At 43.4% G+C, this 23,657-nt stretch overlaps 1 protein-coding gene across 1 annotated transcript in view; it reads left to right on the top strand.

Moving 5' to 3' along the window:
• ppargc1b (peroxisome proliferator-activated receptor gamma, coactivator 1 beta) overlaps positions 1 to 23,657 on the top strand; it is a 137,791-nt gene that overhangs the window by 102,224 nt on the left and 11,910 nt on the right. Inside the window, exons 4-6 of the mRNA XM_061724749.1 lie at positions 15,572 to 15,697; positions 20,325 to 21,339; positions 22,393 to 22,438. Coding sequence (XP_061580733.1) covers positions 15,572 to 15,697; positions 20,325 to 21,339; positions 22,393 to 22,438 — 1,187 coding nt within the window. The remainder of the gene's footprint in view (positions 1 to 15,571; positions 15,698 to 20,324; positions 21,340 to 22,392; positions 22,439 to 23,657) is intronic.

Consider the following 23,657-nt stretch of genomic DNA (forward strand, 5'->3'; position numbering starts at 1 on the left):
GTGGCAGTTTAAGACCTAACTAATCCCAACCACTTTGGCTTTGCGATGGATGGAATTAGGACGGGCTTTTCTGAATATTAAGGGCCAATCCCAACCCTCCCCCTACTTTCTACCACTAGCCCTAAAAATGAAGCCACAGACGTAGGTCCTTCTAATGTTCCCTAGGGATTGGGACACCACTTGCTACGTCACTGCGTGGTTTACGTTCGGGTACGTAAGCGACTGCGTAGTTACGTTTGCACAAACGTCACACCATATCAGGAAGCCCAGAGCTAAAAGCTGTTTTAATTTCAGCTGTAGCGCTGTTAATATGCCACTTTATTAAGTTTTAATATTTTTTCAGGCGTAAAAGTAACCGTAAAGATCCCCAACCGGGGCTCAGTTTATCCAAATAACGTCTGTTAAGAAATTTGATCCGATGTTTTCGGGGGATGAGAAGAGCCGCCGGCTCGGGAGCTGATTTATGGTTCTGTGTTAAATCGACGCAGAACCTACGCCGTAGGATACGCGGTGATGCGCACCGTACGGCGTAGGCTCTGCGTTGGTGTAACACGGAACCATAAATCAGCCTTTATTCTGGCGAGATCTGAAAAGACTTCGCAACAACGGGCAAGCGAGTGATTATATACATTCACTGAATGAATATTCTGAAAGTAAAATATATATTTCTCGCTAGAAATGTAATCAAAACGCATTTTTATGCAGAAACTAACTCAAAATATGGATTTTATTCACTAAAAATGAGAAATGTCCGCCATGTTTTTTTGTTTGATTCAGTCTGCAAATGATGACGTAAAGCATTCTGGGAAATTTTCTCTGGCCCTCGGTCAGCGAGTCAGATCTAGATTCATACACACTAGGGCTGTTCGATTTTGCCCAAAAATAAAATCTCGATTTTTTTCTCTCAAAATCCGATTATTTTGTGAATTGACAAAAGGCAAAGAAATGATTTCAAATATGCTGTTTTTTTATTGAACATTTGCCCCATTGGGCTTTAAGTGCCAACTTTGCTCTTATTAAACCAAAAATGAATGAATAAAGTGCAAAACTAAATCAGCAAATCAGCACTTGCAAACATACAGTAAGTTATATTTCTAATTAAATAAAACAAGACATTTTCTAATTAAACTAAACTGGGTCTTTGCATGCTAAATAATAATCAACCCATGAAGGAGGTAGAGGTGTGTAATGTCACTCATTACATTTTCTGTTCACATTTGCAAGTTTTTTGCAAAGGAACACGAGCCGGTCTAGCGGTGGCATGTTAGTATATCACCATGGTTACAACCCCCCTCCTACACTAAAGAGCCTCTCCCATGGGGCACTTGTCGCAGGTATTGAGAGGTATTTCCATCAATCATTAATATGTGTGCAGACAAGGTTAAAAAAAAAATAATAAAAAAAAAAAAAGTGAAAAATCGATTTTACGATTTTAACGTTTTAACATCGTTCTAATTACATAATCGCGATTACGATTTAAAATCGATTAATCGAACAGCCCTAATACACACTAGCCCTCGTTATGTCCACTAGCCCTACATGCAAAGAGGAATTAGGACACCACTACCCTCACGGGAACGCACAACATTTAGGGGTAGGACTGAAAACTAGGACTAGGGGGGATTGGGACTGGGCCTAAAACTCCTTCCTTTAAACATGTGATCCCGGACCTCGTGAGAGGAATTGTAGTCAAAAAAGTATTTTTAAGATGAGAATAGAGTTTGATAAGAAGGAGACACCGTCTGCTTGTTCTGGAGCCGTCGCCCGTCGTCCCGTTCACACCGAGCTGCTGGATTCCTCTCCCCGGCCCCTCCATCCTTCCCCGAATCACATTTCTAGGAACAAACCTTGTTTTTCTGTCTCTCCCGTTATCAGCGTCTGCATGTACCTGATCCCCCTCCCCGTGTGGATATTGTGGCCTATTTTCCTCTCCGTTTGCTCTGCTGTCAGAAGAATGCAGGCCTGTGCCTCCTCTGGAGCTTAATTGAAGCAGGAAGCTATTTTCCCTGCAATAAATGACTTATGATTACCGCTGTAATGTGGCCCTAATGCACTTGTCACCATCAAATTAAGGAACCACCCCGGTTCCTTAATTTGACTTAAATTTCACAGAAGTAAGGCCTGTTCTTCCAGGGTTCTCTGGCTCTGATTTAGTTGGACCCACAAAGACGCCATTGTTTGGGCCGTGAGTCACGGCGGACGGCTGGATTCCTACAGCGTAAATATTCACCAAGTTGCTCTGCCAACGCGTTTTCTTTTTGCAATTACGCACCGAGCCGGACTATAAAACAGGTTTGTCTGCGGGATTTATTGGCTCTTAAATGAAGGCCGGGGTGTTGAGCAACATTCAGGGGAATCAACAGTTAGTGAGAATCACTGAGCATCAGGGGGGAAGAAAAGAGATGGTAATGTTTTTAAAACAAGTTAATCCGGTCTTTTACTGAATGACTAATACAGATATTTGGGATGGGAAGACCCAATCCCCCCCTACTTTCTACCACTAGCTCTAAAAATGAAGCCACAGACTTTAGGGTCCTTGTAATGTTCCCTAGGGATTGGGACACCACTTGCTACGTCACTGCGTGGTTTACGTTCGGGTACGTAAGCGACTGCGTAGTTACGTTTGCACAAACGTCACACCATATCAGGAAGCCCAGAGATAAAAGCTGTTTTAATTTCAGCTGTAGCGCTGTTAATATAACACTTTATTAAGTTTTAATATTTTTTCAGGTGTAAAAGTAACCGTTAAGATCCCCAACCTGGGCTCAGTTTATCCAAATAACGCCTGGTAAGAAATTTGCTCCGATGTTTTCGGGGATGAGAAGAGCCGCCGGCTCGGGAGATGATTTATGGTTCTGCGTTAAATCGACGCAGAGCCTACGGCATAAGGCGCGCGTCGCCGTGTAACCTACGCCGTAGGCTCTGCGTTGGTGTAACGCGGAACCATAAATCAGCCTTTATTCTGGCGAGATCTTCGCAACAACGAGCAAGCGAGTGATTATGTACATTCACTGAGTGAATATTATGAAAGTAAAATATATATTTCTCTCTAGAAATGTAATCAAAATGCATTTTTATGCAGAAACTAACTCGAAATATTGATTTTATTCACTAAAAATTAGAAATGTCCGCTATGTTTTTTTGTTTGATTCAGTCTGCAAATGATGACGTAAAGCATTCTGGGAAATTTCTCTAGCCCTCGGTCGGTGAGTCAGAATCTGAAATCCCTCACTGTGAAGGGCTAGATTCATACACACTAGCCCTCGTTATGTCCACTAGCCCTCGTTATGTCCACTAGCCCTCGTTATGTCCACTAGCCCTCGTTATGTCCACTAGCCCTCGTTATGTCCACTAGCCCTCGTTATGTCCACTAGCCCTCGTTATGTCCACTAGCCCTCGTTATGTGCACTAGCCCTCGTTATGTCCACTAGCCCTCATTATGTCCACTAGCCCTCGTTATGTCCACTAGCCCTCGTTATGTCCACTAGCCCTCGTTATGTGCACTAGCCCTCGTTATGTCCACTAGCCCTCGTTATGTCCACTAGCCCTCGTTATGTCCACTAGCCCTCGTTATGTCCACTAGCCCTCGTTATGTCCACTAGCCCTCGTTACGTCCACTAGCCCTCGTTATGTCCACTAGCCGTACATGCAAAGAGGAATTGGGACACCACTACCCTCACGGGAACGTGCAAAATTTATTTGATTTGATTTGTTTATTTGCACAACATAAAAAAAACGGTACAAAAGTTTAAATGAACATAAAAAAACATGAAAATATGTGCAGGTGAGAAAGGAAGCCCTAAATGGGCTTATTCAAAGTTCTCACCAGGAAAAATAGATTGTATTGAAATAATAGCAAGAACAAAAAAAACAAACAAAAAAAAAACCAGCATTCAAAAAAGATGGATATAAACAGACAATTTCTCGGTGTGCACGTGCAGAAGTGAGTCCACATTAAGTGGAAGCACTTCTAGACGCTTGGTCAATAAGGCTGGTCTTCAATCTCTGTTTAAAACTACTAATAGACAGTGAAGATTTTGCAATAAGTATATGAGAGTTCCAGAGTGAGGCACCTCTGTCTTTGATGGAGAACTGACTGCTATTGGTACGACTGAATGAAGAATGGAGATCCTCAAATTGTCTGGTATTATACTTATGAATTTGCGAATTGGTCTTAAAAAAATCTTTGAAAGTACTTGGAAGCATATTTGCAAGATAAGTGCATTTGTAAATGAAAGCACATGATTGAAGTACGTTAATATCATAGATGGATAATAAATTTAATTTTTTAAACAAAGGGGCAGATGGGGCCAAATAGGAGGCAGAAGTAGCTATTCTTACAAATTTCTTTTGTAAATTGAAAATTGTAAAATTTAGGTGTAGGACTGAAAAGTTCAGAGAAGATGTTGATCAAACACAGCTGGAGCAGAAGGTTAGACGGGGCTGTCGGACCTCGGGAAACTTTTCTTGTAACTATTGGAGAAAGCTCCTTGTCTTTGTTTTGTCTGCACAACAAGGAAGTGCAGCCGAGCAGATACCGGCTTTATCAGTCCTTCTCCTGCACGAGGGGACGTGTCTGTGATGGATCCGTGGTCCCGTTACAGATCTACTCTTGTCCCGTTGTTGCTCATTCTTTCACGACTTCCTTGAGCCTCTTGGCCACCTCGGCCACGATGACCTCTGTAGCCGCGTGGGCCGATCTCATCGCCATCCATGTGTGAAACGGTGTCATAAAGCGATAAGCAGTTGTTGCCAGAAGACCGTTGCTGGGACTCCGACGTTACTTTGACTTTGTTTTTGGGAAGGAGAGGTGAAAACACTAGATCAGGGGTCGGAAACACAAAATGTTTTAGAGCCATATTGGACCAAAAACACAAAAAACAAATATGTCTGGAGCTGCAAAAAATGAAAAGTCTTGTATCAGCCTTAGAATGAAGGCAACACATGCTGCAAGTATCTATATTAATTAGAACTGGGGGGAGATTTTTTTTTTCATTATGCACTTCGAGAAAAAAGTCGAAATGTCGAGAAAATAGTTGAAATGTCAAGATTAAAAAGGAAAGGAAAAAGGAAGAAAAAAAGAGAAAAAATGGAAAATAAAGGAAAAAAGAAGAAAAAAAAGAGGAAAAAAAGAAGGAAAAAAGGAAAAAAAAGGTCAAACATTTTTTGAAAAAACTCCAGGAGCCACCACGGCGGCGCTAAAGAGCCGCAGGTTGCTGACCCCTGCACTGGACGATACTTCCTAAAACAGATATTTCAACATGGAAACACCTACGCTGTGCTGCTTTAACTTGGTTATTAGCAGCAATAAGGATCTGAGTGGAAGTAGAGGGAGGACTGGGAGTTCCTCATCACTGAGATAACGACCTAATCAGCTGGACGGGTTTCAGATTCAGGTGAACCGGTTGATTCAGCAACATCATCCGGGGTTCTGCCAGGATTCATCAGGGCAGAACCGTTTTAGTCCCAAAAACCAAAAAGATCCTGTCAGCAGTGTTGAGAGGTCGCCCGTCCGGGTCCCTCATCCTCCGCGTGCTGTTGCAAAACGCTGCAGCGCCGCATGACGTCCAGGTCGTGTTTGACCTTGCAGTTATCAGTCGTCACAGCCGACTAGTTAATCAGTTATTCCATCGTCCACCAATGGCCCGGAGAAGCAGCGGCTCGGTCAGATATCCTCCGGTCTGAAGTCAAAATAACCTGATTGGATGTTTTTCTTCCTCAATGTTTGAGTCCAAACACATTTTTGTAGTTCCATGTTAAACCACAGTGACGTGCTTGGAACTCCTACATTCATCAACTGCCTTTTTGTATTCTGAATTTCTGCTCTAAAAAATGTAAAACCTGATTATTTGCTGATGTTTTCTGCACAAGTTTCCCCTTCTCATGAAGTCCCTCTTCTCCACGACTGATGGTTGGGCTAGAACAGGGGTCAAAAACACAAAAAACAATAATGTCTGGAGCTGCAGCCTTAGAATGAAGGCAAAAGGCGAAATGTAGAGAAAAAAGTCGAAATGTTGAGAAAAAAGTCAAAATTTTGAGTAAAAAGTCGAAATTTCGAGAAAAAAGTAAAAATTTTGAGTAAAAAGTCGAAATTTCGAGAAAAAAGTCGAAATGTCGAGAAAAAAGTCGAAATGTTGAGAAAAAAGTAAAAATTTTGAGTAAAAAGTCGAAATATCGAGATTAAAAAGGAAAGGAAAAACAAAGAAAAAAAGGAAAAAAGAAGGAAAAAAAGGAATAAAAACGATCAAACATTTTTGTAAAAGCTCCAGGAGCCACTAGGGCAGCGCTAAAGAGCTGCATGCGGCTCTGAAGCCGCGGGTTGCCGAGTCCTGGGCTACATCTTAAAGGAGCTTGAGGCTCCTTTTAAGAAATGAGACTCTCTAGCGCCACCCTTCACCACGACGGCCGTTGGGGGTACTGCAGCCAACAGTGAAGCCGGCACGGGAGAACGGGGAGAACGCACATGCAGCGTCATGTGACGTCACATCCGCAGAACAGCGCAGGAAATTCGGGACCGAATTGCAGCACATTTTGCAGCAACAGCCTGTTCAAGGCAAAGGAGAGATACGCTAGAGGAATCATTCTTTTGGGTTTGGAACGCTTCATCTGACATTATTACTAGAAAACTTGAAACATATACACATTTTTTTCATAAATCCAGCCTCAATCCTGCCTCATGCTCCTTTAACCCCCACCTCCTCGTCTACTTTAAAAGCCTCAGCGTTGTGTTGGCCCATGACAGCCCAGCCGGCCAGATACGAGTCGCTCTTCTTCGTGAGACCCCCACTTACTCCGTCCAGCTTCCACCCCCACCCTGATACTGTTTACACGGGCTGCACCGGCTGCACAGTTTGCAACAAATTCAGCCTGTGTGTGCACTGTATAATTTATTTGTCAGGAAGACGAGTGAACTGCCTGGAAAGTTTTTTTTCCATTACTTCCAACCACTTTGCAGTATTTATCTTAGTCCTCGTCTTCGGGTTCCCGCTGTGATTCCCTCGTCAGCTCCGTCCCGTCATCAGTCACCTCCGTCAGTCCGGCAGGGACAGGCAGCGCTGACACAAAGCAGAATATTTCTCTGCACTAAATTTAAACGGTATCATCCTGATTCCTGACGGTGTTTCCACTGCGTGTGAGACCGGGGGCAGAAATAGAACCTGACATTCATGTCCAGTCGCTCAGAAAAGCCTGGTATAATAACATTATGCTCTTTACTCTGCTGAAGCTACCAGTGTGTGTGTGTGTGTGTGTGTGTGTGTGTGTGTGTGTGTGTGTGTGTGTGTGTGTGTGTGTGTGTGTCACTGTCACATGCACTGGGGCTTGACTGCGAGGCCGCCCTCTACTGGTGAGAAGCAGTAATGCAGATGACCTGCACACCTGTCCAAACCTTTATTTACATGAGATACATATTAGATATAACCAGTACTGGAGTTGTAAAAAAAGAATCAGGGAGGATGGTGGATTTTATCATATGGGGACAGATAATTTTTTTATTTACAAATAATATAATATATTACAAATAATAGCAGTGACCAAAACAGCTGCAGAAATACTGCAGGAATGACATAGCAGCAGTTAAATGCAGCCTTCTGTAAGCTTTAAATATCCACTGGGCTTACATCAAAGCCCAGTGGAGCGACGCACGGAGAACATCATGACATAATTCCCGTCATTTCTGCTTCTTCTTCCTGTATCCAAATTCAAAACAAATGCTGCTTCGCTCAACTTTTCTCTCACCTTCTTGTAAATCTTCTATCCCGGTACTTTCTACCGTCTACAAATGCAGAAATGTTCATATCCTTCATTACATTTATGAAGTGATTAGTCTCCTCCTGGTCTTGTGTTTCTCCGTGTTTAGAAGAACTTCCTGGACTCAAAAGACCAGGATTCCTTGTGAACAGAGCATGTGCAGAAAACAGATTCCTGTTCCGTTTGATGGGGATATTCTGTTTGGCGTTTACATGACTGAATATTCAGGTTTTAAAAGGAGTAACCCAGGGCTCATATTGGGGTTTTTAAAAACCTGAATATGAGCAAATTCGGGTTATTCAAAGGGGTTATTGGTGTTTACTTGGCCGTGCAAATTCGGATTATTGCTAATATTCGGGTTTTAAAAGGGTTATTTACGGTGGCCGAGACCCGCCATTTCTGAAAATAAAAGAAACGCTGCAAACAGAAACAAACGCCGCTGCAAATAAAATAAACGCTGCAAAAGAAACGCCGCTGCAAATAAAATAAAAAAACGACACAAATAAAAAAGCCACAACGGAAGTGAATTACCGGGGACTATTTTTGCTGATGCACCGGTGTTGCACATTAAAAACGACACGTAGCGACGTTGAACACTAACCTTTTCACTTATTTTCTCGTTCGTTGTTCTTCTTATTCCTCGCTCTTCTTATTTCTTCCTTTTCACTTACGTCCTCTTCGTCTTCTTCTTCTCCTCTCACGTAAAAAACACCGGTGCATCAGCAAAAATAGTCCCTGGTAATTCACTTCCGTTGTGGCTTTTTTATTTGCTTCGTTTTTTTATTTATTTGCAACAGCGTTTCTTTTATTTGCAGCATTTATTTTATTTGCAGCGGCGTTTGTTTTTATTTGCAGCGTTTATTTTATTTGCAGCGTTTCTTTAATTTTCAGCAATGGCGGGTCTCGGCCACCGTAGTTATTGCTGCGTGGAAACGCAGTCAGTGTCCTATGAAGGCAGGACGTGACTGACATCATTAAACGTTACATTTATCCTCGCTCTTCTGTTTAGTCTCTGCTTCTCTTGTGAGGAGATATTTACTTGTGTATCTAAACGCTGTTGTGACTGGGTGTTGGTGTGTTCTCACCCTCCCCTCCTTCTTCCTTCCTGCTGTTTATCTGTCAGAACCAACTCCCATGTAGCTCCGAGTTCACGCATGATTAACCCAGATCTGTGTTTATGTCTGTGTTTCATTTGCATTTTCCTCCAGTCACCTGCTCTCGCAGCTAATACTGCAGGAATGACATAGCAGCAGTTAAATGCAGCCTTCTGTAAGCTTTAAATATCCACTGGGCTTACATCAAATACATCAAAACACAACAATAAAAAACACTTTTCTGAACTTATCAATATGACTCTGTCCTTCACAGGATAAGTAAAATGGATCACTGCAAAAACTCACAATCTTAACAAGAATATTTGTCTTATTTCTAGTTAAAATGTCTCATTTTAGTAAAAAAATCTCATTACACTTAAAACAAGACTCATCATTGGAAAAAAACAACAATTTTCACCTGTTTCAAGTAGATTTTCACTTGAAATAAGTAGAAAAATCTGCCAGTGGAACAAGATTTTTTTCTTGTAATAAGATACATAAGATAAATCTTGTCCCACTGGCAGATTTTCCTACTTATTTCAAGTGAAAATTTACTTGAAACAGGTGAAAATTGTCAAATAAGTTATTTTTCTGCTGTTATTTTTCTGGTGATGACTCTAAATGTTGAAATAGCAGTAAAACCACATTCATTGATGAAATGACATAAGGTAGCGGTCGGCAACCTAAAATGTTTTAGAGCCATATTGGACCAAAAACACAAAAAACGAATCTGTCTGGAGCCGCAAAAAATGAAAAGTCTTTTATAAGCCTTAGAATGAAGGCAACACATGCTGCATGTTTCTATATTAGTTATAAATGGGGGGAGATTTTTTCTTCATTATGCACTTCGAGAAAAAAGTTGAAATTTCGAGAAAAAAGTTGAAATTTCGAGAAAAAAGGTGACATTTTGAGAAAAAAGTCGAAATTTCGAGAAAAAAGTTGAAATGTCAAGATTAATGTTGAAGTACAATCTTGAGAAAAAAGTCGAATGTTAAGAAAAAAATTGAGAAAAAAGTCAAAATTTCGAGAAAAAAGTAGAAATGTTGAGAAAAAAGTCGAAATTTTGAGAAAAAAGTCGAAATTTCGAGAAAAAAGTAGAAATGTTGAGAAAAAAGTCGAAATCTTGAGAAAAAAGTCGAAATGTCGAGAAAAAAGTCAAAATGTCGAGAAAAAAGTCAATATTTTGAGAAAAAAGTCGAAATGTCGAGATTAAAAAGGAAATGAAAAAGGAAGAAAAAGAAGAAAAAAAGAAAAAAAAAGAGAAAAAAAGGTCAAAACATTTTTGAAAAAGCTTCAGGAGCTGCGGGTTGCCGAGCCCTGACATAAGGGATGGAAAGGGGGGATGGCAGTTTTACAGGGGGGATGATTTGGACCGTTTTTATATCAGGGTGGGATGCCATCCCCTCTCGTCCCCCCTCGTCCCCCTCACCTCCAGCTCTGGCTACAGCCGTGAACAAGGCCTGTATTGAGGATCCTCCCGGGCCTCTGGCCTCTGGCCAGCGCAGCGTAGAGTGGAGCAGAGACGGGAGTGAAGCCGTTTCAGGGGCCCCGATGGTTCACAGCGTTTCACACAGACACAGACCGTCCGTCCTCTCTTCTCTTCCCTCTCTTCTCTCAGCGGAGCTCCGTCACACACCGAGCCAAGTTGGCCGTCGTACTGAGGGGCCACCGAGGCCCCGTTAACGACGCCGGCGCTGCTTCAGCCGGGCCAGATAGTATTCTGTGGTCACAGGCCGCGCTGCTGAACTCATTAAAGCATTACAGTAACACAGAAATAAACCCCGACCCCTGGTCAGCAGGTCAAACTCGTAGCAACCGTTTCCAGCGTAAATGTTTATCTGATCTTATTTTTTCCCACTTAAAAGCTCCACATGCCATCCTTCTGTAATTTTGATATTGCCGTCTCACTGAAAGTCGCCATAAAAAGCCTATAAAGAGACATTAATAGCCCTCTGTGATGTATCTCCCTCCACCTCAGACATCCATCCACAGCTCCTGTAAAGTCCTCCAGCCGTCAGTAAATGTCTAAAGTAATAGCAGAATGCAGCGAGGAGCCGTAGACACGTCCGTGAAGAATAGGAAGTTTTTAAAGTCCAGCCGTTAATACGTGAATTAAAGTCTACGAGTCTTATTGCGACGCTGACATCCTTTTATATTTGTAGCAAGCTCGTTGCCACTGGGGCCGACCGACAGGACAGAGCACACAGGGGTTAGTGCAGGAAACGTTTTTATTCCCGTACGCGTACACCAGCACCTTCACCAGACCTCTGGCTGCTGTGCAGCCACTTCTTATGACGGCAGGCAGGGTGGAGAGGTTGATGGGGCACACCTGTGCCCCATCAACCTCTCACACCTGTGCCCAATCAACACACCTGGGCACACCTGTGCCCAATCACCTGAGTGGCTGCTGCTCCACCCTGCCACAATATTGTTCCCAGTGTTTAAGTGTTTTGTGCTGTCTTCGGGTCAAAATGACCTAATTCTCCTGTTCCTTCCTTCCTTCCTTCCTTCCTTCCTTCTTTCCTCCCTTCCTTCCTTCTTTCCTCCCTTCCTTCCTTCTTTCCTCCCTTCCTTCCTTCTTTCCTCCCTTCCTTCCTTATTTTCTCCCTTCCTTCCTTCCTTCCTTCCTTCCTTCCTTCCTTCCTTCCTTCCTTCCTTCCTTCCTTCCTTCCTTCCTTCCTTCCTTCCTTCCTTCCTTCCTTCCTTCTTTTCTCCCTTCCTTCCTTCTTTACTCCTTTCCTTCCTCTTTTCTCCCTTCCTTCCTTCTTTTTCCCTTTTTTTCTCCCTTCCTTCCTTCTTTTCTTCCTTCCTTCCTTCTTTTCTTTCTTCCTTCCTTCCTTCCTTCTTTTCTTTCTTCCTTAATTCCTTCCTTCCTTCTTTCCTCCCTTCCTTCCTTCTTTTCTTTCTTCCTTCTTTCCTTATTTTCTTTATTCCTTCCTTCTTTTCTTCCTTCCTTCCTTCCTTCTTTTCTTTCTTCCTTCTTTCCTTTCTTCCTTCCTTTTTTCCTCCCTTCCTTCCTTCTTTTCTTTCTTCCTTCCTTCCTTCCTTCTTTTCTTTCTTCCTTAATTCCTTCCTTCCTTCTTTCCTCCCTTCCTTCCTTCTTTTCTTTCTTCCTTCTTTCCTTATTTTCTTTATTCCTTCCTTCTTTTCTTCCTTCCTTCCTTCCTTCTTTTCTTTCTTCCTTCTTTCCTTCCTTCCTTCTTTTCTCCCTTCCTTCCTTCTTTCCTCCCTTATTTCCTTCGTTCCTTCTTTTCTCCCTTCCTTCCTTCTTTCCTTCCTTCCTTCTTTCCTCCCTTATTTCCTTCCTTCCTTCTTTTTTCCCGTCCTTCTTCTTTCCTTCATTCCTTCTTTCCTCCCTTCCTTCCTTCTTTTCTCCCTTATTTCCTACCTTCCTTCCTTCTTTTCTTTATGCCTTCCTCCCTTCTTCCTTTCCTCCTTCCTTGACCCAAACACAGTACCAGGGTTAAGTGTTTCCGTTCCTTCGTAAGGACAGTGACTCCAGCTGAATGAATGAGTGAACGCATCACGACTGTATTAGTTCAGCATCAAGTCCTCCCTCGTGGAACCTGTTGAGTTCCTGGTATTTACTGTTTTTGTCTTGTATTATTTATGGAGGACTTATTTTATATTCAGCTACGGATCAAACCAAACTCAAGACATTGGGACAAGTGATGCGGTTTCCAGTAGCAACAGCTGCTGCTGCCGGTTCCTCACGGTGACGGCACCAATAAGAGCTTTGCGTGGGATAAATTAATTCAGGCAGTCGCTGCAGAGGGTTTTTCTCCGTTAAAGGACATATTTCTGAGTCTTTTCAGAACTACTTCTCAGTTTTTAAACGTTTGGACATTAACTTACTGTCGATTCTCTTCCCTCCGAGGTTTAACCCGCACCGTCTTTTCATTAAATACATTTGAGAAATGGAAGTTTTCTCCAGATTTCCGTGGCTTGTCGTTAAGGTTTCCCCCTAGGAGATACCTGGACCTCCAGTACGCTCACCAGGCATGAAGTGAACTCTTTACACGAACAATTCCTTACAATCATCATTCCTATCACATCTGTATTTTCTGCATCATCTCCCAGAGCAAAAGCTGCAAAGCTTAGAGGGGGATTTTCTGCTTAAGCTGATTTATAAAAGCCAATAGCACAGTTGTGAAGCCAGGCACTGGAATGAATGGATGAATACACAGATGAAAAAAAGAAAAAGTAATGAAAGGATAGTAAAGGGATGAGGAGCGGGTTTGTTGATATCCGTTTGAAAGGTGATACATGAAGAAGGTTTGGTTTTGCTTTTGTGCCTCAAACTCATCCCCCCGTTTGATCTGGAGCGAGCTCAGCAACCCGCGGCTCTAGAGCCACATACGGCTCTTTAGCGCCGCCCTAGTGGCTCCTGGAGCTTTTTTCAGAAATGTTTGACCTTTTTTTCTTCTTTTTTTCTCTTTTTTTTTCCTTTTTTCTCTTTTTTTTCTTTTTTTCTTCTTTTTCTTCCTTTTTCCTTTCCTTTTTCATCTCGACATTTCGACTTTTTTCTCAAAATTTTGACTTTTTTCTCGACATTTCGACTTTTTTCTCAAGATTGTACTTCAACATTAATCTTGACATTTTAACTTTTCTCGACATTTTTACTTTTTTCTCAACTTTTTGACTTTTGTCTCAACATTTCGACTTTTTTCTCAACATTTCGACTTTTTTCTCAACATTTCGACTTTTTTCTCAAGATTGTACTTCAACATTAATCTTTACATTTCAATTTTTTCTCGAAATTTCTACTTTTTTCTCGACATTTAGACTTTTTTCTCAAAGTGCATAATGAAGAAATAATCTTCCCCCAGTTATAACTAATATAGAAACATGCAGCATGTGTTGTCTTCATTCTAAGGCTTGTACAAGACTTTTCATTTTTTGCGGCTCCAGACATATTTGTTTTTTGTGTTTTTGGTCCAATAATATTTTGTGTTGCCGACCCCTGGTCTGGAGGAACGAGAGGACGGGGAGACGAGGGTTCTACGGCGAGAACAACAAAGTTGATGCGACTGCGTAGAGGTTAAGACGAAGGCAGGCGTGAAAGGTCGTAGAGATAGAAGGATGAAAAGAGAAATAAAAGGATGTGGGGGTAAGACGGAGGAGGCTGATTTGGACCGTGGCAAGAAGGAAAATCAAAAGGGCCGAATGAAAGAAAACAAATGAGAATATGTTGGGAGAGAAAGGGCAAGACTGGAGAACGTGATGAAAGGATGAAGAGAACGGGAGGAGCGGCAGCTCTGGTCTGTTCGGAGAGGAAATGCTGTTAAATGGGGAACGTGATCATGCCATGTCGCTGTCAGCTTTAGTCAAGTGATGAATGTATAACGTTGTGACCTTTTCTACACGTTATCCGCTCATACAAACCTCCATCTGTGGGGGATTAACAACTGAGAGAATATAGATCACGTTTTAGAGCCATATTGGACTGAAAACACAAAAAACTAATATGTCTGGAGCCGCAAAAAATGAAAAGTCTTGTATAAGCCTTAGAATGAAGGCAACACATGCTGCATGTTTCTGTATTAGTTATAACTTAGGGGATATTTTTTCTTCATTATGCACTTCAATGAAGAAAAAAGTCAAAATGTCGAGAAAAAAGTCGAAATTTCAAGAAAAAAGTTGAAATGTCGAGAAAAAAGTCAAAATTTTGAGAAAAAAATCAAAATGTCGAAATTAAAAAGCAAAGGAAAAAGGAAGAAAAAGAAGAAAAGAATAAACACATGCTGCATGTTTCTGTATTAGTTATAACTTAGGGGATATTTTTTCTTCATTATGCACTTCGAGAAAAAAGTTGAAATGTCGAGAAAAAAGTTGAAATGTCAAGATTAATGTTGAAGTACAATCTTGAGAAAAAAGTCGAAATGTCGAGAAAAAAGTCAAAATTTTGAGAAAAAAGTCAAAATGTCGAGAAAAAAGTCGAAATTTCAAGAAAAAAGTTGAAATGTCGAGAAAAAAGTCGAAATGTCGAGAAAAAAGTCAAAATTTTTAGAAAAAAGTCGAAAATGTCGAGAAAAAAGTTGAAATGTCAAGATTAATGTTGAAGTACAATCTTGAGAAAAAAGTCGAAATGTCGAGAAAAAAGTCAAAATTTTGAGAAAAAAGTCAAAATGTCGAGAAAAAAGTTGAAATTTCAAGAAAAAAGTTGAAATGTCGAGAAAAAAGTCGAAATGTCGAGAAAAAAGTTGAAATGTCAAGATTAATTTTGAAGTACAATCTTGAGAAAAAAGTCGAAATGTAGAGAAAAAAGTCGAAATGTCGAGAAAAAAGTCAAAATGTCGAGAAAAAAGTCAAAATGTTGAGAAAAAAGTCGAAATGTCGAGAAAAAAGTCAAAATTTTGAGAAAAAATTCAAAATGTCGAAATTAAAAAGCAAAGGAAAAAGGAAGAAAAAGAAGAAAAAAATAAAAAAAAAGAGAAAAAAGGTCAAACATTTTTAAAAAGCTCCAGGAGCCACTAGGGCGGCGCTAAAGAGCTGCATGCGGCTCTAAAGCCGCGGGTTGCCGACCCCTGATATATATGAACAATCCCACTGAAAAGACTGGATTCTCCTCCATCACTGAAACGAGTCCTCACAGCTCCGTCCCTGCTGTCCTGTTCACCACAAAACACCATTAAAAGAATAAAACATCCCATAACTGGGATGGATACCAGTGTGCAGACTTGTGTTGTAATTCCTGTCTTTTGTTTTTCACTTTTTTGTTTCTCCAGCTGAAGAAGTTGCTGTTAACTCCTCCCAATGTCCCCACGGGCATCGACGTGCACAAAGATGGAGTCCACAGCCATCGCTACGGCAACAGAAGCCTGCGCTTACGGCCGGTCAGACCCCTGGCCAAGGTGGGTAGAAATAACCGACTAGGTGACGGGACAACGTCTCCCTTCATCTGTTTGTCCTTCAATGCTTAAAGCAGCACTATGTAACCTTTCCACCTTAATATAATATTTCCAGAGTCATTGTGATGGTACATCCACTTACAACAGGTTTAATCAGAATCAGAATCAGGTTTATTAGCTTAGAAAACTGTTTTTGACTTCGGATACACCGGCAGCGACACAATGGTATTGTGCGCCTGTTTTTCCAGGGATAACACTGGGATGGGGGGGGGGGGTGGACCATCTTCACACTGATTATAATAATATTATCAGTCGGCTCGGTCAGTTCTGAAAACAGTCCACAGATGTTCCTGAGAGGGGAGGGTTAGTGGGGGCAGAGTCACCTTGTTTACATTCCACCAGGAAGATTGTGACCAGCGCGATCAGACAAAACCGCCCTGTCAAGGCCAGATTATAGAATCAACAATTATATTGCAAAACAGACAGACTCAGTAAGTTTCCGTCTGCCTTTAGTCTCTGGTTCATCAATGGCGACTCCAAACAGACGAATTTGTGATCAATTCCCGCCAAATGCAGAAATGTTCATATCCATCATTACATTTATGAAGTGATTAGTCTCCTCCTGGTCTTGGTTTCTCCGTGTTTATAAGAACTTCCTGGACTCAAAAGACCAGGATTCCTTGTGAACAGAGCATGTGCAGAAAACAGATTCCTGTTCCGTTTGATGGGGATATTCCGTTAGGTGTTTACATGACCGAATATTCTGGTTTTAAAAGGAGTAACCCAGGGCTCATATTGGGGATTTTAAAAACCGGAATATGATCAAATTTGGGTTATTCAAAGGGGTTATTGGTGTTTACATGGCCGTGCAAATTCGGGTTATTGCCAATATTCGGGTTTTAAAAGAGTTATTGATGCATGGAAACGCAGTCACTGGTTTCTACTTATTCTCAGGGCTCAGTTGGGATTCAAACAGTTGCCCAATCCATCCAGGTCCACCTTAAAAATTCTATAAAGGGATTTTAATGTCCTGGAAGAATGGTGCTTACAACTAGGATGGACCTGCTGTTTCTGTGTCTTTTGTTGATGAATTGAATTTAGAAGAAAAAACTCAGACGTGACTTCATTAGGATAACGGCTTACCCTCCACCAGTCAGGAAAAAGAGAATAATCCGTTTAAACAAAAGGTTAAACATCTTTAAGATCCCAGAAAACAAGTGCCGTTGCCATTCATGGAGTCATTTAGGGTGTGACTCTGCAGCCAATCATCACTCCGGCTGTCAGGGGAAGGATTTCACTATCAGGCCCATGCTAATTGCACAGTCATCGTAATTCTTCACCCCCGACAAGGAGAAATAATTGAGTAAAGATCCAACAAACTGCAGTTAAAGGTGAGGATGAGGGGATGAGCTTGACACGGCTCAACACGGCTCCTGACAGGCATCACAGTCTGTTTCTATAAATGTGGAAGAAGATGAAAACTGTCGGCGGCGCGAGCGGCAACAGTCCATCCTTCGCAGTGTGACAGCTTTTCTTTTCCAAAATGATAGATATTTCATTTTAGAATAAAACCCCAGCGCCGCCGAGCTTGTAGAGACCTTCAGCTGCCGCCGGTGATGAATGTGTCGCGGGCGACGGCAGGACGTTTACAATGGCGACTGCTGTATGACTTAGCAGTAATTGGAGCGCTGCTAGCATGGCGGCTTCAGCAGCTCAGTGATTACAACACCGCTCGTTTATCTTGTACAAAAGCACAAAATCACGCTGAACCGTCACACGGACTCCTGCTTTCTGCCCCGACAGAGTGGGGGCTGATGTAGGGATGGGCAGTATGGACTAAAAAATGTATCACGATAGTTTCTGGCATTTATCCCGATAACGATAAAAATGACAATAACAAAAGTACCAATTCAACTCCACCTTTGTAACTATAAATCTATCACCACATTCAGTCTTTGGAGCCAAATCACTGCTCTAAAAGATACTAAATTCTACTAAACTACACCAATTAAGTTGAATTGATAAAAACCAACTAAATGAGTTACACCTGTACTGAGAAACTGGAATTACTCAGATCCTCCATGTTTGTTACACAAACACGTATCAACGGGAATTTATCCTTTTGTCTTTCTTTCTTTCTTTCTTTCTTTCTTTCTTTCTTTCTTTCTTTCTTTCTTTCTTTCTTTCTTTCTTTCTTTCTTTCTTGCTCATTTATTTATTTATTTCTTTCTTTCTTCTTTTCTTTATTTCTGGCTCATTTCTTTCCTTCTTTCCTTCTTTCTTTCTTTCTTTCTTTCAGACTCATTTCTTTCCTTCCTTCCTTCCTTCCTTCCTTCCTTCCTTCCTTCCTTCCTTCCTTCCTTCCTTCCTTCCTTCCTTCCTTCCTTCCTTCCTTCCTTCCTTCCTTCCTTCCTTCCTTCCTTCCTTCGATTTAACGCAAAACCATAAATCAGTTTTACACAAAAACGTCATCAACAGGAATTTATCGTTTTTACTGCGAGATGGCAAATTCTTACCGTGGGGAATTTCTTTGACAGTAAATCGTAAACGGTAAAATATCGCCCATTCCTAGTGGGCGTGTGAAGTACCCGGGGGGGAAGCCGAGCCCCATTCCATCAGGGGCCCCGGGGACTTCGGAATTTTTTTGACGGTTTATCGTGAACGGCTCCGCCGGCACCGCCGCCGCGAGGGCTCAGAGCTCGCTGTTCTCAGAGCGGCCTGGCTGCGCCGTGGCAGATGGCAAAAATATTGACTGGAAGGGCGAAAGGGCAGCGGTGAATCAGAGCCTCCCTCTCTTCTCTCTCTCCGTATGAGTAATATCAAATCAGCTATTTTAGTGCAGCCGCACGCTGAATCACTCCTCACAAACTCGGGCGGTAAATGTACTCAGCGATCCTGCAGCCAGCCGGCCGGGCCGCCAGACCCTCGGATTTAATCTGAAAACAAGCAGAGAGAGACGGCCCGCTCCAGGGTCACCCCTTCAGATTAAAAGCCTGTTGCATTCACATTTTCACTCCATCCTAACCTTTCCCTGCAAAGAAAAGACCATTAAGAGATTGAGACGAAGGCAAAAATCCACAAAAGGCAGATAACGCCATCTTTTACTCTACGTTGAGGGCTGTCGCTTTGCTTGATGGTTTACTAGATTTGAAAATGCCCCTTAAGATCATGGTCTCCTTTTGCTTCTTTGTTTGTTTTTCCCTTTGTTCTCTCTTCTCTTCTTCTCCTCTCTCCCCCCTCATCCCTTCCCCTCTCATTTCTTCCTGCGTTAATGACTCACCCTTTTAGACCCTTTTTTATTTATTTTATTTATCCTATTTATTTATTTATTTAGCTTTATTTATTTTTTTGGCTGCTGTCTCTCTCCTAAAATAACATCATTCTAAAACAGCATCATACTCATACACACCACACACGTGCATGCATACATACATAAACGCACACAACCACATACATGGCCACGTAGAAGAAATCTGAGATAAAACATTGACTTTGTTGTTTCGTACTGTTCTTTTTGTCTGTCTTTTGTGTTTGTTTTCTAGTGTCCCCTCTTGTCCTGTACCTGTATGCGTTTTTGTTTTGCGCATTTGTATTGTTACCTGTTTTGTATTAAATAAAGTAAAAGAAAGACATTTTCACACTATGTATAAATACACAGTGAGAAAGTGCAAAAAAACCACCTCAGTTTAATTAATAACATCAACATCACAAGACTTATAGCCAGGAAGGCGTTGAGAATGAGGGAGGTGTGTGTGTGAGCGGTAAGTCCGTGAACTTCGCTCAGAGCTGCTCTCAGCCAATGTCCTTGATGTTATCAGACGGCTCGGTCAGTTCTGAAACAGGTCCACAGATGTTCCTGGAGAGGGGAGGGTTAGTGGGGGCAGAGCCACTTGTTTACATTCCACCAGGGAGATTGTGACTGGAGCGGTCGGCCAATCCGCTCTGTCAAGGCCAGATTATAGAATCAACAATTATATTGCAAAGAAAAGACGGACTCAGTAATTTTCCGTCTGCCTTCAGTCTCTGGTTCATCAATGGCGACTCCAAACAGACGAATTTGTGATCAATTCCCAGCAAGCCAAACTTCCAACTTCTCCAAGGTCTTATCCATCTTGTCAATGAGCTCAAAGACCGCCGCAAGCCTACGATTCTGTTCAAGAATCGCAGGCTGGCGGTTTTGCTCTCCCAACGTTAAGTCTGAGTGTTGGTCGCCGTGCTTATTCCTTCAGCAACGTCGGGTAGCTCAGAAAGGGCCAGAACAGCATTCAACGACTTACGCGTTTGTCGGTAGACTAGGAATCCCCCAACTCCAATTAGAAGAAATCCTGCTATCATAAATCCAATTATGAAGGCATGTTCAACGTCCTCGACAGACAGGATCGCCAGGAACGGCTTCTGATGTTTCCAGGAATCCATTTTGTATCCAGCAAAAAATGTCCCATGGGGGCAAGAGGGCTCCCTTACCCCCTGACTTCTCGTCGAAAAAATTTGGTCAATTGTGCTGAGAGACCAGTTAATCAATTCCATGATTGTAGAATTTCGGAGGAATGAAAAAGAGTAGTTTGGGGTGTACTTTTGGGTGTAGTTTTGGGTGTTGCCCCTGCTCACATGTGCTGGTCTGCCCCTGCAGAGCGACCTCCCCCCGGAGCGGAAGCCCCGTGCCGTGCGCCCCGCGGGGCGTCTGTGCACCGAGCTGCACCGCCACCTGACCACCGCCCAGGACATGGAGGACGCCCCGACGCCCGACACGGAGGAGGACGAGGAGGAGGAGGAGGAGGACGAGGACAGCGAGTCGGAGGAGGATGAAGAGGAGGAAGGGGAGGAGGAGGAGGAGGAGTCTTCCAGCAGCGAGGTGGAGGGCGCGGCGCGCACGGCGGGGGCCGCCCCTCCCGAGCCGCCCAAGCCTCAGTTCAGCTCGGAGAAGGAACTGCACTCGGTGGTGGAGCTGATCACGTACATGCACACCTACTGCCTGCCCATGCGCAAGCAGCAGGGCTGGGAGCGCCGGGACGCCCCCCGGCCCCGGGTCCGACCCGAGGGCCCCCGCCCCGGAACCCTGAACTCTCACAGTAGAGCCGCGCCGGCGGCCACGCCCGGGACGAGCGGGGGCCACGCCCCCAGGAGGGTCCCTTTCGCCCGGCAGAGAGAGATGAAGGCCGACTCCCTCCTCTGCGAGCTCCTGCAGCAGAGCAGCTCCTTCGATGTGAGCAAGCCTTACAGACTGCACAGCCCCCCCTATGCCCACTCACACGGCCCCCACGGGGACGCCGCACCGCCGGCCTCCCTCTCAGCCCCGTACCCCTCCTACAACCCCAAAACAGAGCTTTGCAAAGACTCCTCCTCGCCCGAGAGGAGGAACTGTCCCTCCGAGCTGGAGGAGCCGGCCGAAACCAGCGGCTCCTTCTCGGTGCGGCGCTCCAGACGCTTGGCCTCCTTCCCCAGCCGCTTCGCCAAGCGGCTGCGGCCCGGGCGGGCGAGGGACGGCGAGGGCCGGGACAGGGACGACAGGGAGGACGGACAAGCAGGGGTCAAACTCCTGCCCACCCAGGCGGGAGGGGGAACCACCATGGGGATGCAGCCGGAACAGCGAGCGTCCGGAGATGGCAGCGCCGCCCCGACGGAGCCGACCAAACCCTGCTGCCACGGTGAGACCAACACCACACAGAGGGCCAATCCCAATCCCCCCCTACTTTCTACCACTAGCCCTAGAAATGAAGCCACAGGCGTAGAGTCCTTGTAATGTTCCCTAGGGATTGGGACACCACTTGCTACGTCACTGCGTGGTTTACGTTCGGGTACGTAAGCGACTGTGTAGTTACGTTTGCACATACGTCACACCATATCAGGAAGCCCAGAGATAAAAGCTGTTTTAATTTCCGCTGTAGCGCTGTTAATATGCCACTTTATTAAGTTTTAATATTTTTTCAGGCGTAAAAGTAACCGTTAAGATCCCCAACCTGGGCTCAGTTTATCCAAATAACGCCTGTTAAGAAGTTTTCTACGATGTTTTCGGGATGAGAAGAGCCGCCGGCTCGGGAGCTGATTTATGGTTCCGCGTTAAATCGACGCAGAACCTACGCCGTAGGTTCTGCGTTGGTGTAACGCGGAACCATAAATCAGCCTTTATTCTGGCGAGATCTTTGCAACAACGGGCAAACGAGTGATTATGTACATTCACTGAGTGAATATTATGAAAGTAAAATATATATTTCTCACTAGAAATGTAATGAAAATGCATTTTTATGCAGAAACTAACTTAAAAATGTTTTGTGAATTTTATTCACTAAAAAATAAGAAATGTCCGCCATGTTTTTTTGTTTGATTCAGTCTGCAAATGATGACGTAAAGCATTCTGGAAAATGTTCTCAGGCCCTCGGTCGGCAAGTCAGCATCTGAAATACCTCTCTGTGAAGGGCTAGATTCATACACACTAGCCCTTATTATGTCCACTAGCCCTCGTTATGTCCACTAGCCCTCGTTATGTCCACTAGCCCTCGTTATGTCCACCAGCCCTACATGCAAAGAGGAATTGGGACACCACTACCCTCACGGGAACACGCAAAATTTAGGGGTAGGACTGAAAAGTAGGACTAGGGGGGGACTGGGACTGGCCCAAAGACGACTGTGTTCATAGTGGATTCTCTCTGAATTGCTCGAGTCCAGAGTAAGTTGTAACCGAGTTTTTCTTCTCCTTCCAGAAAAGCGAGCCTGCCTCTGTCTGCCTCTCAACCAGAAGTCCACAGGGTGAGTCTCCTACATAACACGCCTGCCGTGGCTCCTCGTGCACTCGTATTCTCGGGAACTTTCCGATCGTACAACTCTGAGGCGAATAGAGACGAGACTGGGCTTTCCTTTCCTGTCCTGCAGTAAAAGATTACACTTTACAGGCAGTGCTTGGTTTGTCCCACTTGAGCTGCCATAGCAACATGTGGGAGGATGTGAACCACTTGTTCTTAAACAGTTATTACACAGTCGGAACACACAGTAATATTGAATAACTGCCAGATATTTAAAGTTGAAGTTATATTGGGAAGAAAAATGGACAGGAGCACTGATTCTTCTGCACATTTGACAATTCTACAGTCTAAAATCAGTAAGGAGGTTAAGTTACTGGATGTAATATAATATTTTTTGCAGCTAAAAGTGACACATCTCTCACAAAAACATGGTCCTGTGATCCATGTCGGAGCAAGCTCGGGATCTTTTTGACGGCGGTTTAACATCAATCATCCACAAGGTTTAACGGTGGATACGATTAGCAGCTCTTTCTAACTTTGCTGCTTAAGTATTCTGAGAGCATGTTCTTCTCATGTGTCTGTGGCATACAGAATAACATCAGCTGGGTTTCAGACATTTTTATTGGTAAATACCAGACAGCTATTCCAATACTTAGTATTTACGGTATTGATGCTTCTCCAGAACTGGAACTTTTCTCTCTGCCATGCTGGATATCAGCTTTCTGAGCTGAGGATTGACCACAGGTGCTTGATGGGACTGGGATCTTGGAAATGTTCTGGCCACAGAAACAAAATCTGAATGCCAAGGTCCTTAAACCACTTAGATATCACTTTTGGTGATTTAGGTGCTCCATCATGCTGAAATATGGAGAAATCATCACCAAATTCCTCCCGGGCCGGCCTGGCACCATCCTTATTTGTTTCCTGACTTTGATGTCAGTGTGCAGAACCAGTGGAGACAGACAGAACTGTTTCATGATGCTTTCTGGAGCCGGAACAACGTCCGGGATACGTAGGATCGCGTCTCTTAGCTTGGAAATAATAGCTGGGAGGGAATATTTCAAAAATCATAAAGATTGTGCACTTGATGACAAGTTTTTGATATTTGGCATGGTGGTAGGTTTGGACATAAGGTTTTCAAAAACCACTGCAAACAAATGGTGACGCCCCCTAGTGGCCGGTTTGCAGAAAATTAAAAATGGCTCCCGCCGAAAAGACCAAAGGTC

This window comes from Cololabis saira, chromosome 7, assembly GCF_033807715.1.
Source record: "Cololabis saira isolate AMF1-May2022 chromosome 7, fColSai1.1, whole genome shotgun sequence".
Classification (NCBI taxonomy): domain Eukaryota; kingdom Metazoa; phylum Chordata; class Actinopteri; order Beloniformes; family Belonidae; genus Cololabis; species Cololabis saira.